The sequence below is a fragment of the Phyllostomus discolor genome, chromosome Y, assembly GCF_004126475.2.
Source record: "Phyllostomus discolor isolate MPI-MPIP mPhyDis1 chromosome Y, mPhyDis1.pri.v3, whole genome shotgun sequence".
In the NCBI taxonomy this organism is placed as follows: domain Eukaryota; kingdom Metazoa; phylum Chordata; class Mammalia; order Chiroptera; family Phyllostomidae; genus Phyllostomus; species Phyllostomus discolor.
In genome coordinates, this window is record NC_050199.1 from 2918698 (window position 1) to 2934424 (window position 15727).

General features: G+C 54.2%; 1 protein-coding gene across 2 annotated transcripts in view; it reads right to left on the reverse strand.

The window, feature by feature from the left end:
• Window positions 1–9368: 9368 nt before the first annotated feature.
• The window catches only part of ANOS1 (anosmin 1), a 93111-nt gene continuing 86752 nt past the window's right edge, over window positions 9369–15727 (reverse strand). For both annotated transcript variants that reach the window (XM_036017222.1, XM_028503751.2), the window contains exons 13-14: window positions 15172–15319; window positions 9369–13742 (exon numbers count right to left, since the gene is read on the reverse strand). In XM_036017222.1, the coding sequence (XP_035873115.1) occupies window positions 13684–13742; window positions 15172–15319 (207 nt within the window). In that variant the 3' untranslated portion in view covers window positions 9369–13683. The remainder of the gene's footprint in view (window positions 13743–15171; window positions 15320–15727) is intronic.

Consider the following 15727-nt stretch of genomic DNA (forward strand, 5'->3'; position numbering starts at 1 on the left):
GTCATTCTTCAGCACAAATCGTCTACTTCTGCTTCTGACCCTGACAGCATAGGAACCGTGAGCCCAGTTGAACTTGGGGCGTCAGCAGACACATCCGCTTGTCCATCTCGCACACCGTTCAGCCACAGGGAGTGGCTTAAGAGGAGAAAATGCAGGGAAAGCACAGGCCTCGTTTTCCTGGTTCCAACGGACGTTTTCCACGCAGGTGATGGCCTCTCACTGTCCTGGAAATCCACGGCCGGCTAACACCCAGCCTGCAAACAGGGCGGCAGGCGCCCCCTTGTTATGCACGCTCAGCCAGCCGGTGCCTGTGTGCAAAGACAGCACCATCGCATTGAAAACAGAGACGTCTCAGAGTGGCGTGCGAGCGCCAGACTCCGGATGAAGGGACGTGTATTTCGAGGCCTGGAGGGGCGGGCCGGAGTCCTCTTCCGGGAAGCTGGCCCGTTTCCAGTGGAAAGGACGTAAAAGGAAACGCAATGTCCTCGGGCGGGCGCCGGGAAAGCTTTACCAAGCAGCAGCAGCAGCAGCAGCAGCGTGCTGAGGGGTGTGACGCGCATGCCTACAGATGGCTGCAACATTCAAAGCAAGAACTGGAGACGTCTGCGCCTGCGCGTTTGCAGGCTACCAGAGGCTGCAGGGACTCGCTGATCACCCCCCCACACACACACACCCCGCGTTCCTGCTGTCGATGCCAGCGTGCCTCCCACAGCGAACACGAGTGCAGGTGCCCGCCGGCAGGTTCAGGGCCCTCGGCCCACGGGAGCGCTTGCTCTCGGGCAAAGAAAAGCGCAGCAGGCGGACGTGCCAGCGACCGGCGCCCTCGCCCTGGTTCTCTGCCAGCGCCAGCGACCAAGCGTGTCGACGACTTCAGTGCGCTGGTGTTGACACAGATTAAGGTCTAGCTTTGCTGGGTTTCAGGCCATGAAACCTCAGGCATCTGAGCACGGGCCTCCTGCAGCTCCTCAGCGGGGCGCGTTACAGCACAAAAAGGTGTGGGCAGACCGCCCACATTGACGCCGATGTTGTGGCCCATTTCTGTCCGGGTGTCTTTAAACGTGCGACTCCACTGATGTCCTGGGCTCCTCCCGTCTCCCTGTCGGGGCACCACCCACAGCAGAAATGAATCATTTCCAGGAGGCCGTTGGGTCAAGCAATTGCTAATGGGAAAAAGGAGCGTTGGCAGTAGGGGCTGGGCCATGGACAGTTTGCAGGCAGGAGTCACTGGGGGACCAGCTGCGGTACGTGAGGTCCTTTTACGCTGCAGGAATGACACGCAGCTAGGAAGTGTGTACGGTGCGTGGTCACCCCTCCTCTGGGAGGACATGGCACTGTCTCCCCCTGGATGGGCCCTGGGGAGCGGGCCGGCGCTGGGTGAGGACGCGCCGGCGGAGCTGAGATGCAGGAATCAGAGAGCACGGTTTCTGGAGCTGATGCGTGGTCGTGGGAGCACCCTGGGCCATCCACGTGGCCACGCAGCAAGGCAAGGCACAGAAGTCAAGCAGAAGAAACACTGTTGTATCCAGTTCATCTGTTTTAGTGGGGTTTCTCAAAAAAAAAAAAAAAAGACAATTCTGTAATCTTTGAAAGTTAGAAAATAGCTTAGTCTGTGGGTTAGCCAAGGTTAGGCACACTGTTGAGTCCACTGGAAAGACATGAAGAATATTCTCGTGGATACTGGAAAGTGGAAGATGTCCCATGAGGGTGGCCTTATGTCGGAAGAAAGCCTCAACATTCCAACTTTTAAAGCCATTTTCAGTGTCCAATGTAAGAACAACATTCCTTTAATTTTTTTTAAATGACTGCAAAGCAGAAACAAAATATACCTTTTTTAAATTAACGAGAAGCGAAACACAAGATCAGCTCACAGACCCTCGTTTCCCGTCTTCCAGGTTCCCCTTTGCAGGATCAGTGCCCTGAGCAAGGGCGAGAAGGACGTCTTGAAAGCATGCACGCGGGGCAGGAAGCGTGCCTGGCCGGGGCCCGGAGGGCTTCGGGGGCAGTGAGACGACTCTGTGTGATGCTCGGGTGTGGGCACATGTTCAAACCCCAGGCAGACGGTGCAGCGCCCCCATGAGCCCTCGTGACGGCAGGGGACTCGGGGTGATGGTGACCTCCAGGCAGATTCTTCCTGGGTCACCAATGCACCATGGGATGGGGCATGCCGACAATGGGGGGCGGAGGGCATATGGGAAACCTCTCCCTCACTCCTGGAGGGGGTCAGCTGGGGCCCTGGGCGCCCGTCTAAGGGCTCACACACTGCCCAGGCCCGGGCTAACAGGGCTGCCTTCCGGCACTTGGCTCCTTCAGGGCCTGCTGTGCTGTGACGCCACTTTACGGCAGTTGGGTCGCTTTACGTTATGTTACGTCCAATCAGTTTACGTCACTGTTACCTAGGTTACGTTGATTACGTTGTGTTATATTCATTAGGTGATTTCACGGGATGGTACATCCCATTAATGACAGTATGTTACATGATGTCACGATACTTTTTATGTTGTGTGAACCAGAGTACGTTACGTTGACTTGTGTTACATTAGGTCACATCACTTTACGTTAAGGTTACGTCACTTTATCTTGAGTAGCTCATGTTACATCTGTTAGGTTACCTTACATCAATTAGGTCGCATTATGTAATGTTTTGTTGATTAGGTTACATTATGTTCTGTTACATTACGTTAATTAGATTACGTTGTCACTCTATGTTGCGTAGGTTACGTCAGTGAGGTTACGTTACATTACGTCAATTAGATCACTTTACGTTATGTTATATCAGTTTACGTTAAGATTACGTTACTTTACGGTACTTTACGTCCATGAGATTACGTTCCATCTGTTAGGTTGCCGTCCATTCCACTCTCCCACGTGTATGACGTCACGTTCCAGGAAGGGGATTGGGAAGGCACAGTGTATGTAATGCAATCGTGTATATTTTAAACCCTGCTCATAAACACACCCAAAATAACACGCATGACTTAGAGGGAGACCGAGAACTGGGGAGGGAAAAGTCCCGGCCAACCTTTTCTGCGCTCCGTGTGATTCTCACTCATTGCACTCGTGGAGTAATGAGAAATATCAACAATATGTTGCCTTCGGTGTTTTTTATGAAGAGCGTGGCATCGCACTCTCTGCCACTCTCCGGCTCGGCTTCTCTCCTCGGCAAAAGTATGAAGAAGACGGCCCGTGCCCCTGACCGACCGAGAACCCCCAACAACATGACCCAGCAGCGAGTTTTCAGCCTATGAGCTGCCACGCAAATGCCACTCCGCGTGGTGCTAAGTATTGATCCTCATCACTGGTCACTCGACTCGGACAGGCCTCCGCCGGGTCACAGAAACCCCATGGCCCCTCCCCGTATTCGGAGGAAACATGTGAAGCCCGTGATTTTGGAAACGAGACCCGAAGCCCTCGCCGAGGCGCCCATGGCAGCACAAGACTGAGCTTATTGGGGAGGCATGTGTGGTCCGCCACGTGGACTTCACCTCGATCTGTTTCCTGCTGGTTGTTTTGGGGGTTTTGTTTGTTTTGTTTTGTCACAGGAAAGAGTGGACCCCCACGAGTCCCCCTGTGGTCTGACAGATAGGCCGGCGTCATTAGGCCGCCCCCGTTTCTCCGGGATTACTCCCGTGGACAGGCGTGGTGTGGGGATCCATCGCTCCCGTGGAAGCGGCAAGCTCAGCCGCAATTCCAGGACCTGAGGGCGTCGTTGCTACGCATCGCCAAAGAGTGGACCCTTTGGAGAAGTGATGTGATGGGCCCACCGCTGGGGGAGGCGAGCTCACTCCCCTGGGCTTGTGGTTGGTTTTCAGAGAAGTTGCCAAAACCTGTTCGGTGACTGTTAGCTTCCTCCTCGCGGTGGTGTTCATGTCCTTGTGCGGGCTTGTCAAGCTCAGTGTCTGTGTCTCCTTTGGACAGCAAGGGGTCGCAGTGCATCGAACACCGAGCTGGAGGTTGACACTGACTCGTAGGTTAGTCTGAGCTTTGAGAGCAGAGTTCAGGACAGATTCCTGCGCGCCCCAGACATCTGAAGGAATGTTGCAGCCCTGGCCGGTGTGGCTCGGTGGATTGAGCGCGGGCCTGCGAACCAAAGGGTTGCAGGTTCGATTCCCAGTCAGGGCATGTGCCTGGGTTGTGGGTCAGGTCCCCAGCAGGGGGCACGTGAGAGGCAACCACACATGGATGTTTCTCTCCCTCTCTCTCTCCTTCCTTTCCCCTCTCTCTAAAACTAAATAAACAAGCTCTTTTAAAAAAATAAAAATAAGTGTCACAGGTTCGATTCCCAGCCAGGGTACATGCCTAGGTTGCAGGCCATGACCCCCAGCAACCGCACATTGATGTTTCTGTCTCTCTCTCTATCTCCCTCCCTTCCCTCTCTAAAAATAAATAAATAAAATCTTTAAAAATAAAAAAAGTAAAGGACTGTTGCAGCGTCGACCTTGGCTTGGTCTTGGGTGTTATTCAATGCAATGCACTGAGGGCTTCTGTGTTATAAACGGAATACCTATTACTTTTAAGCAATTTTAAAAATATATAGTCCGCCAGCTGTTAACAATCATCGTCTCGTACTTGGCCTTTCCAAATTGACTAATTTCATTGCTTTGTCTGTGTGCATGTTTGTCAAAGTCTATTAACCCAGTTTTCACTTTACGTTATCATAGGCACGCCAAACCTTGAAATAATTGCATTATTTCGTGTCTTATCTTGTTTCACACACGTTTTCTCCTGCTACATATTTTCCTACATTTGGCCAACCTTGAGTCTTTTGACTAAGACCTTGAGAGTTGTTCGATATTGGTGGATCTTCATGTTTGGCATGACGATAGGTTTTTATGTTTCCTGTGCTTCAGATCCATTTCCAGGTGTGAAACTGCCAGATGGAGAGCAAAGCCTTCCTCAGGGTCCTGGACACACGTTGCCAGGAAGCTCACCGAATGGCACCTGACCTCCACTGCGCACACTCGGACAATACACAGTGTGACCCTGTGAAGTTTGCCCCATTTAACCAGTGAGAAGGCTGGTGCTTGGTTTTTGTGGGGTTTTTTTTTTATGCAACGTGGGCTTCTCTCCATAGTGAGGCTGGCTACTTTCTCACGCATCGTCCAGCCGCTTTGTGGAGGTGTGATTGGCGTGTCAAGAACGGAACCTGCTTCACACCGACAGCTCGAGGACTTTGGAGAGAGGCATGAAACCATCCAGGCCACAGACGTTCATCGCCTCGCGAGGTTTCCTGCCTCCAGTATTATCATCGCCGTTGTTGCTGTTGTCACGTGTGGTTAGAATACTTTGTAGCAGATGCATCCTCTTAGCAACGCTGTTCCCTGTGTGTTCTAGGCTGTAACACTGGACTTCCAGAACTGACGCAGCTGGCTTGAGTGACTGAAACCTGACACCATGAATGGAGATGCCCCACCCCCTCCTCGCTCCGGCCCCGCCCACCCCTCCTAGCTCCACCCCTCCTTGCTCTAGCTCCACCCCACCTGCTCCTAGCCCCACCCCTTCCCCGCCCTAACCCCATCCCCCTCCATGCCACTCTCTGCTTCTGGGAGTCTGCCGATTTTAGGCACCACACCTAAGTGAGAACAGAACGTATTTGAACCATATCTACTTCTCGGTTTGGGTGGTGTATTTCGGCAAGCAGACCCTGCTGTCTTGGTTATAGTTGTCTCTTCGAGGAGAAACTGAATGTATTTGCTGCTCCGTGCTAGGCATTTTGCAAAGACCGTTACTTCAGAAGGAGAAAACGGATCACAGTGAGACATGACTATCTTACTATCCTCCAGGGGAATAAGCGGCAGGCTAATAACACAGAGCACACTGTACGTGCAAGAAAGTGACAACTAGTTGGACACCGGCAGGGGCGAGCAGGATGTTGAGTATGTTCTGTAATTATTTCACAGCTGCTCGGATGATCCCAGATGGCTTGGGAATCTTGTCCTAGAATGTTCTCCAAGAATTAAAACACATTCCTTTCAATAAGCACTTGCACACAAATCTTCTACAGATGGGTTGGGAATTCTGAAAAATGTCATGTGTTGTCAGAAAACAATTCCGTGAGGGGAAAAGCGTGGGGAATATGACCCAACAATAATCAGTCTTTCCCATGAAGAAGCAGACCTGTGCTTGAGGTCACCATGGGCCATCGGGGGTCGAGTCATCGTGTTTGCACAGTCGTCATTGCCGTGCCCCATCAGCAGAGCGGACCCACGGGGACAACGCCTGCGTGTTCGGAGCCCCCTGGAACCCGGGGACCCTAGACAGTTAGAACCAGGAGGGGCCACAGAGGCTGCGTTGTCCAAGCCCCTTGTTTTAGACGGGGAGACGGAAGCCTGGGGGGGCCAAAGGGTTTTGCAGGGCGGGAGTGAATCGGGCTGCAGTTCCGAGAAGGAGCTGAACTCTCCCATCCCTCCCCCCCCAGTCCTGCAGGCAGCTGAGCGGAAGCCGAAGGCCGGGCTGGAATGAATATCTGCTCTGTGGGACGACCCACACGTGACAAGGTCGTAGCTAAGACATGGGTGCCGGCTGGCACTTGGGGTGTTGCCACACATTAGCTGTTGTGAATCATGCTGCAGTGGACACGGGTGAATCTAGTCTTTTCATTGGTGTTTCGTGTTTCTCTGGGTGTCTTCCGGAAGTGCCATCGCTGGATCGTGAGGCATTCCCATGTTTAATGTCTCCGAGGAAACGCCGTCCCGGTTTCCACCGTGGCTGCAGCAGTGTGCACCCCACCCGCGGTGCATGAGAGCCCCCCTGCCCCCCATCCGGGTCCTCGCCAGCCCCTGCTGTCTGTGGATTCCCCGGCAGCAGCGTAACGGTCTCCCCGAGCACCTGTCGGTGACTGGGATGAGCAGCCTCCTGGTTATTCTCCACCGCAAGCAGCAAAGGGGATGGGCACGGGCGCCGAGTGGGGCAGCACCGGCCGTGTGGGCAGCGCCTGCCTGGGGTATTTGGAGCTCCAGTTCCGACTCTGTATCCCAGCCAAGTCCTGTGTATTGCCATGAGCTCCACCCAAGGGCCACCTCCGTGCAACACTGTTGAACGTGCAACCGGGAAAACCACCTTGGACCCAAACCCGTTAGGAGAGAAGCTTCCCCATTCCCAGGCTAGCCTGATGCATTTGGATTCCTTTTTGCTCGCATCACGTGCTCGAAGGACAGCTCCCCTCCAGGGAGGACTCGGTCGGCAGGGAAGCTCAGGGTCCAGAGCTGGGGATGCCTGGAAGTGTGTGATGTGGGCCCCGGTGGCGACGGGCCCAGCCAGCCAATCACTTCGTTACCCCTGATGTCATCCAGGTCTCCGTGGGGCTCCTGGAGTGGCCTGCGTTCCCAAACAAACAGATCTGACTTTGTTGTCCTGGCAACCACGTCCGCGTGTTTGCAGTAACACAAAACACGTGCGGGCGCACTTACCTTGCCCAGCCCATCCGTGGCGGAGAGGACGCATTCCTTCCATGTCTGCCTTTCTCGCAAAAGGCTGCCAGGTGTGTCCGGCATCCAAGACCTTGCTCTTGAGGCATAACCTCTGGGCCCCAGGAAATCCACAGCAGGAGAGCCAGTCACTGCCCCCCACCCCCCCCCAAAAAAAAAAACAACAACAAAAAACAGTGCACCTGCTTAAACCGCCTGCAGAGCCCAGACAGAATCAATTTCCCTTGCACTTTCTTCATGCAACAGAACTCCCTTGGGAGAAGCTGGATTCCTCCATCGACACATCCGTGTGACACGGCCAGCTCCTCCCCAGCTAACCTGCACCGTTGGTGCCCACGCGCACTGACACCCGTGAGAACCTCACACCGGTGAGCTCACCTCGGGAACGAGGGATCCAGAGCATCAGGCCCCGAGGTCACCGGGAGGCAGAACTGTGGGGTGTGTGCCCAGTACTCGTGTCAAATTGCTACTCTCAGCCCTGGCTGGCGTAGCTCGGTGGATGGAGCGTGGGCTGCGAACCAAAGTGTTGCAGGTTCGATTCCCAGTCCGGGCACATGCCTGGGTTGTAGGCAACGGCCCCCAGCAACCGCACATTGATGTTTCTCTCTATCTCCCTCCCTTCCCTCTCTAAAAATAAATAAATGAAATCTTTTTTAAAAAAGCAGAAATCAGGGTGCACTCCAATGGCTGGAACTAGGAAACAGACTCGAACACGATGCTTTGGGGTGTGATTTTCCAGAGGATCAGCAGCTGAGACATATTTTTACGTACATTCGTTGCTGTAGAGGTTGCATCAAGAAGGCGGGCTCTTTGGAAATAAAGCCGCCTTAGTCCTGTAACATTTCCTGAATGCAAAAAGTCAAGGGGTTTGTTTGTCTGAGAGGAAATGTCACCAGAGTTTTATGGAACTCCTTAATGAGCCTCTTCAAACATTTGGGAAGTGTCAAGATGACAAATCAAACTTTTGTTTTGTTTGTTTTGTCTTGGATCCCCCTTCTCTTTTCCTAGGATTTTCTTATTTGGATCTAATCTCCCAAACGGAGGACGAATCCCTTTTTTTTTTCTGTCGTTTGGAATTGTGGCTCAAGGAAAGTCTCATTTTTTAAAAAGTGTTTCAAGATATTCTTAGAATCCCCAGCTAAGTAAACTGATAGAACTCATATTAATATAAACATTGACAATTCATTTGTTTCCAAAAAGGCATTTTTCACCAAAGGTATTTGTGATAGAAAACAGAGATCGCTTGATGCAATGGAGAGGAAAATTACGTGCATCCTTGGATTCACACTGACAGGCGTGCAGGATGTTTATTTGACACGAGGGTGTTGCACAGTGCTGTCCGGCAGGAAACTGGTCTGGTGTGACTTGTAACACCCGGCGAGGCCCTTGGGAGCCGTTACACACAGATGTCTGGTGGAGCACACAGACCCGGGAGCGCCGGGCGCTCGTGAAAGGTCCACACACCCCTTTTGCAAAGTGTACGAGTGTGCGAGCCCAGTGTGATCAAAAGGAACTCCGGGGGGGCCCTGGGGCCAGTTTCCTGCTCCCTGTGCACCTCGGAGACGGTGCAGCCTTCAGCTGGCTGCGTAGTGTGGGAGAAACAGATGCCGCGCTCGCTCACAGATGACCGCTGGTGAGCGCTGCTACAATGTAGCGTTTTATGGATACAGCCGCTGGGTCGGTGTGGGAACTTGAGGTTGCAAACTATGGATACAAAATGCACCACCCATCCATCAGCACTGAGAGTCGCAGGTGTGGTTCCCGCAGCCTGAGGTCCATTTGGTCAGAGTCCAGCACCCAGGCCCCCGGGGCTGCTCACCCTGGCAGGAAAGCTGGGCTGTTGGAATCCCCCCTGGCAGCCAGGGAAACAGTTCCTCTTTTTCCTTAAAAGAAACTACATGTTTTGTGTTTTTTAGGCAAAAAAAAAAACATGAGCCAAGTGCAGTGGGCAGGCTTCAGGACCCTTTATTACTGGATCAGCATGTACAAACGCTGCCGTGAGGATGCTGCGTTGCAGAATCTCAGGCTATGTACAATACGTTTTTGTGGGGGTTTTTTTACAATTTTTTTTTACAAGAGGATGTCTCTGAATAACATGTCAGATACACACACAGAAATCAAACGTTTAGCACATACATAAATAAATATGGACTTCCAACGGCCCCCGGAAGGGGCACGGTGTCTGCTGACCACAGGGATGAGAGTGTAGCCATTTGTTATATGAGCTGGGCAACAGAATGAAGCAAATAAAAACAGTTCCCTTACATGCAGACCCCTGCTAATCGCCTGTCTCACTTGCCAGAGCTTTCCGGAGAGGCACCGAACTCGGCCTGCTACGCAACAGGCGAGACGCCCCACCTCTCTGCCTCTCGTGATGTTCCCATGAGTTTTAAAGTACACGCACTAGACGTGTGGCGTGTGCATTGCAGCCTCCACGCACGAGTCTGTGAGAAGACGGACAGACACCTGGGGGCGTGGCAGGGACTCTGTGCACAGGGGTCAGAAAGGGCGGGGACCAGCCAGTCACTCCCACACGGGACCAGGACAGGTACGTACGACGTTCCTAGCTGTGCTTGCATGGGGCACACCCACGTTACAAATGCGACCTATTAGGCAGGTGTGTCGGTGGGCAGAAAAGACACAGTTGGGGGCTCTGAAGCCCCATGGAATAAGCTCCCGGCTGTTCCCCCTTCCCCGAGGCGGGGGGGTCCTCCCTATAGGGCAAATGTTCTTCTCACCGCTACGATGCAGGGGCTGCAAACCAGGGGTGACCATATCGCCCCACAGCATGGGGAGGTGTTGGCAATGTCTGGAGGTGTTCTGGTCGTCACACCTTGGGGGGTGTGCTTCCTGTGTGGGGTGAGCAGAGACCAGGGGTGGTGCTCACCACCTCACAACACACAACACCATCCCCACCGTGCCCAGGGCCAACCCTGCAACCCCCAGGACCACCCCTACCACCCACAGCACCATCCCTGCCAGGGACACCCGTCAGCCCCCGCCACACATCAGCAGAGCCTCAGTGAGAACCCTCACTGGACGCTTGGTTGCGGGTTCTGGTAGGTGTCCAGGACACAGACGCCCTGGTAACCTTGGAATTCCGTTGGGCGAGCATTGGAACATGGGACCTGTCCTCACTGTGTGGTCTCTAACGAACCCCACGGAAGCTGTGAAGGATTAGAAAGGGGGCATGCGTTCCATTAGGAAAATTGCTCCACGTGTCCGTACTTTGGAGGAGAGGAATGGGTGGGGTGCATCCGCCGTAAAACGCTGAGGGTTGTGGGTGAAAAGCACACCCACGGGTGCCCCGTGGATCACATCAGCCCCTGTATTTGGCGCATTTGTGGTTGGACGGGCTCAATTTCTTTCGAGAGCAAAGGCCATTCCTGAAGATACGGGGTGGGCAAAAGCAGGTTTCCAGCCATGAGGACGCAAAACCAAGTTCATTCTCGTATCGTTTCCCACACGAGCTGCCAACCTATTGTTGCCCCAACCCTGTACTTCTTCATATGAGAAATGCATCTACTTTCCATAAAATGTATTAGAGATTTCGCCGTGAAAACTATGTTTTTATAAAAACATAGATGTTTATCTCTTCATGGGGGCACCCGGATTTTTATAACTCAAAGCACTGCAATTAAGGCCCTGGCTGGCATAGCTCAGTGGATTGAGCATGGGCTGTGAACCAAAGTGTCGCAGGTTCAATTCCCAGTCGAGGCACATGCCTGGGTTGCAGGCCATGGCCCCCAGCAACTGCACATGGATGTTTCTCTCTCTCTGTCTTTCTCCCTCCCTTCCCTCTCTAAAAATAAAATAAAAAAAAAAAAACATTGCAATTAAATTTTTTTCTCACTTGACTACTACGGAGGACTCCTGAAATGCATGAAAGAAGCTTATGTTTCTTTTGTTGTGTAATTAACAGCATTTTCTTCCAGTAATAGTAGAGCAGTTTAATTGTAGTATAATTACTGCCTATTATAGCAACGTTAGAAGCCGGTAAGAGGACCTTGCGATCCCCTGGGGAAGATAAAAGCTTCGGGCCGCCATTAGAACGAAGCGTGTATTTGCTCAGTGTCTATTACGCAGACAAAAGAAACAGCGTTAAATCTTATAAATTTAAACTTATATAACAAGAATATTTTTGTAGCCATGCGCACACGCCCGCATGGTAAACTATACAAGTCTGCGAAAGCTTGCTGGCAGGAATCCTGGGATTTGTTTGTGACAAATTAAGGGGGAAAGATGACCTTGGGAAGCTGAGCAGGACAACTCTTCATCTCTGAAGTCCTGGGAGTTAGAGATTCGGGCGCTGGTCGTGGCGGCAGGATACACAGTGGTGTCAGACGCGCGCGCCTCTGTGCCGGGGACCAAAGATGGGGTGGGCGGCGGCGGAGGGGCGGGGCATTTAAAAGAAGGCCCGTCCTGCTCTCTCCGCGGTGAAAAAGGGTCATTCTTGGCCGGGCTGACTTTGCACCCCTTGCAAGAAGCACACCCCAGACCACATTCGGGTCAGAACGGGCACCTGCTGCCACTCTGAAGGCCCCCTCCGTGGCGCCCCCTGCAGAGAGGCAGGCCTCCACCTCGTGATGCGCCCTGCGTGACTTTGGACACGCGGGGCATGGTTCTCGGTCTGCTCTCGGGCCACCAGCTCCAGCGCTGCTTCCTTGAGAGGACAGGGCGGGGCCCGTGGGCCCGTGGACACGCCTCGCCCTGCCATGTGTCACACCCGCTAGGAGACGCCAGCCGCGGGCGCTCTGAGCAGGGGTACAGAGGGGGGGCTGCGTCCCCCACATGCCCAGGGGCCGCCACCACCACCAACCAGGACCAGTCCTACCGCAGAACCTCACGAGAAGGTTCCCGAAAAGGTCCCCGGCTTCTGGCGGGTGGGCCAGGAAACGAGGAAGCAAGCCCTTGCCTTCCAAATGCGTCCTTCTGGTAAACCGCTCTTTTCTCACAGAATGGACACGGGTGGGGAAAGTGTGCTGTCCGTGGGGCCTGCGGGCGAGCTGTGTGTCTTTCTGCACCGCGGGGAGCTGCCCAAACAATGTCCTCAGGGTGCACATGGTATACCTCCACGTGTGTGTGAGTACACACACGCAGACACACGCCTGTAACTATGCAGACACACTCATGTGCTTAGGTCAAACCACGTACGTGGGCATCATCGCCTTGAGAAACAAGGCTGCCACTGGGCATTTCTGGGACGGAGGTGGCCTCACTACACACTGACAACACGCTACGACACGTGTTCCTGTGGCCTCGCACGGGGGAGCTGGCAGCCTGGGACACTCCCCAGCGGGAGTGTGGAGCAGGTTGGGAGCAGCAAGGGCTGGAGAGGGGGAGGCAGCTGTGTTCTCGCGAGGAGAGCCACCGCCCCGGGGCCTGCCACGGAGACCACAGAGAGCCTCAGGGCGCCGGCCCAAGGTGGGTCTCCGTCAAGACCGGGACGCTCTCACGCTCAGCAGGAGGGTTCGTCCGCTTTCACACGCGTGAGGTGGAGAGCAAAGCCAAGCGAAGCAGCCGCCGTGTTCGTGAAGGAAAAGGGGAGTATAAATAAGAGGGCGTGCCCGGGGGGAAATCTCTGGGGTTACGGGGCGAGACAGGACACAGCAGCCCAGAGAAGTGTTTTCGTTTCCGCAAGGTAAACCCTGGACACCGGCTCCTTCCCCGGGTCCCTCCTGCTGTAGACGGGGCTCAGCCATCGTAATGGACGCATGGGACTCTCAACGGTCTTTGTATGAAAGAACCTATACGGTATTTAAAGGGCAAACACTTTTAGATGTACGCAGCCTTGGCACATTTCAGGTTAAAATTTTCCGCCACCACCCACGTGCAATAAAAACCACCTTGGGCGACACTCGACGAAACAGGGCCTGCAAACGGTGTCGCCTCAGCTGGCCCTGCAACCCCGATCAATAATTTAATCAAACACCCGTGTGGATGCACAGCAGGCTGCGCCTGTGTGCGGACTGTGCGCCGGCCACGCGGATGCGTTCTGAGATCCTGCCGCGTGCGCGCGGGGAAACGCCAGGTCTGTGTTCGCTCCGTGGAGACGAGCAGACGCGTCCGTGGAGGTGGAGAGGAAGCCCGCGCGCTGCCGGAGCCCCGCAGGCCTCGCGGAAGGAGACGGGTGACCTGGAGGAGGGCGGAGCTGCAGCAAGGAATCACCCGGCTCCTCCAAGTGCGAGGCGAGTCCCCACGTCCGTCCGGGCTGCGGCTGGCGGGCTGGCTCCTGGACGCACGCGCCTCTGCGGGCGGGTTAGTGTCTTTCTGGGGGAGACTTGTAAGGGTGGGGGTGGCGGTGCTTCAGGGGGGGCCCTGCGGACACACGGGAGAAACCGCAAGGTCACCGCGCCCTCCTATGAGCGAGAGGTCCTGAACTTCAAGGGGCGCACCCCCAAGGCGGCTCACTGTCCCCTCCTCCAACTCTCTGTCCCTCTCCCCTCCTTCGCGGGGGAGAACCACGCACCCCAGGAAGAAAGAAGACTTCTCCTGCCCTGAAGTTCACAGTTTCTGTAAGCAACCCGACAGGAGGAAGGACCGTGACCCCTCGGCCACAGGGGTAGCTGTCGATTCTCTTCAAATGCTAAACGTAAATCGGCATCCGGGCCGACTCCATCTGCCACTTTTTTTTTTTTTAATCAGAAGTTAAACTAGGATGACTTCTCGATTATTTTATGAACACACAAACCATTTGATGTGACCTTTCCAGTTTATGTATTCACCCTCACCCAAGTACACGCTTAGAGGGGAGAAGGATGGGAGAGGAAGAGGGAGAGAGACATCCATCGGCTGCCTCTCTCACACACCCCACTGGGGATTGAACCCACGACCCGGGCATGGCCCCGGACCGGGAATTGAACCCCTGACCATTTGGTTTTCTGCATGGCACTCCAACCTGCTGAGCCACCCCAGCTAGGTCCAGAGACCTGGCGTTTTAAATTTAAGCTGCATAAAAATAAACAAAATACTAGCCCTGGCTGGCGTAGCTCAGTGGATTGAGCGCGGGCTGCGAACCAAAGCATCGCAGGTTCGATTCCCAGTCAGGGCACATGCCTGGGTTGCAGGCCACGGCCCCCAGCAACTTCACATGGATGTTTCTCTCTCTCTCTTTCTCCCTCCCTCCCCTCTCTCTAAAAAATAATAATAATAATAAATAAATTTAAAAAAAATTTAAAAAAAAACAAAATACGTCTTTAAAAATCAGCCAGACGCTACTAGTTTTTGTACAGCAGGTAACACTTTTTTTTTTTAAAGAAAACGTTACTGGATTTAGCTAGATGGATTGGGGTTATAGTTTGAAAGGAACTCATGGGATATGTTCCCATATAATATGTGCACGATAAGAAAATACATTCCTTAGCAAAAGAGTGTGTCCTACAGTGTCACTCTTGAAAATGTGAATTTTGAAAACAATTCCTGATGGATAGGATTATAGATTTTTTTTCCCCACATGCATCTATGGTGTGAAAGAGAAGGAAACAGCCTGCATGATATACAAAATCCATGGAAGGAGAAAAGCAAGAAAGGGAAGGAGAGAAGGAGGGAGGGAGGGAGGGAGGGAGGAGCAATGAGAACTCAGCCACGCGACTTCTGCCAAACGGCGGCCCCGCAGGTGGACAGAAATGGGGAGGAAGAGCCCTGAGACAGAGAGGACCCCGAGGCCCAGGAGCCTGCACTGACTTGGGTGAGCTCTGCACCTGGCCCGCTCTCGGTGGGTGGGTGGGGAAGACGCGCGGGCTCTTACTGTGCGCGGCCGGCAGCAGCGGCAGCGGATCGGGCGTCCGGAAGGTCCTGACGGTGGCGGGCCCCTCCCCGCCGGTGGTCAGCACCTGCACCTCCAGCCGGTACAGGGTGGATGGCCTGAGGTTGGACACCGTGAGGACGTCATGGTCCTGAGGGGACACAAGGCGAGAGGCGGCGGGTCGGACCGTTGGAGAAACGGCACACACAGGGATGCGTATTTGGGGACCGTTCTCCCCCCACCCCCGCACTGGCCCTCGAGGGGTAGTGGGGACGCCGTGGCTCCTACATGTGTCCACTGCTCGGGGTGTGGGCAGCCAGCCCAGTCCCTGTCGGCCTGAGACCCCGGGCGGAGCCCCGCCTTGGGGGGCACCACATCTCGGGGCTCACAATTCACTCCTTTCTGCCAGCCTTTCCCAGGGCCCCCCCCATCACCACTGGCAGACGCCATGATGTGCATGCTCAATCACCCCGATTTCCGTGCACAAGCCAACCGCTGCCCCTCAAAGGCACAGTACATGCAGGGCCCACGGCTGCCCACGCGTGTGCGCGGGCCCCCA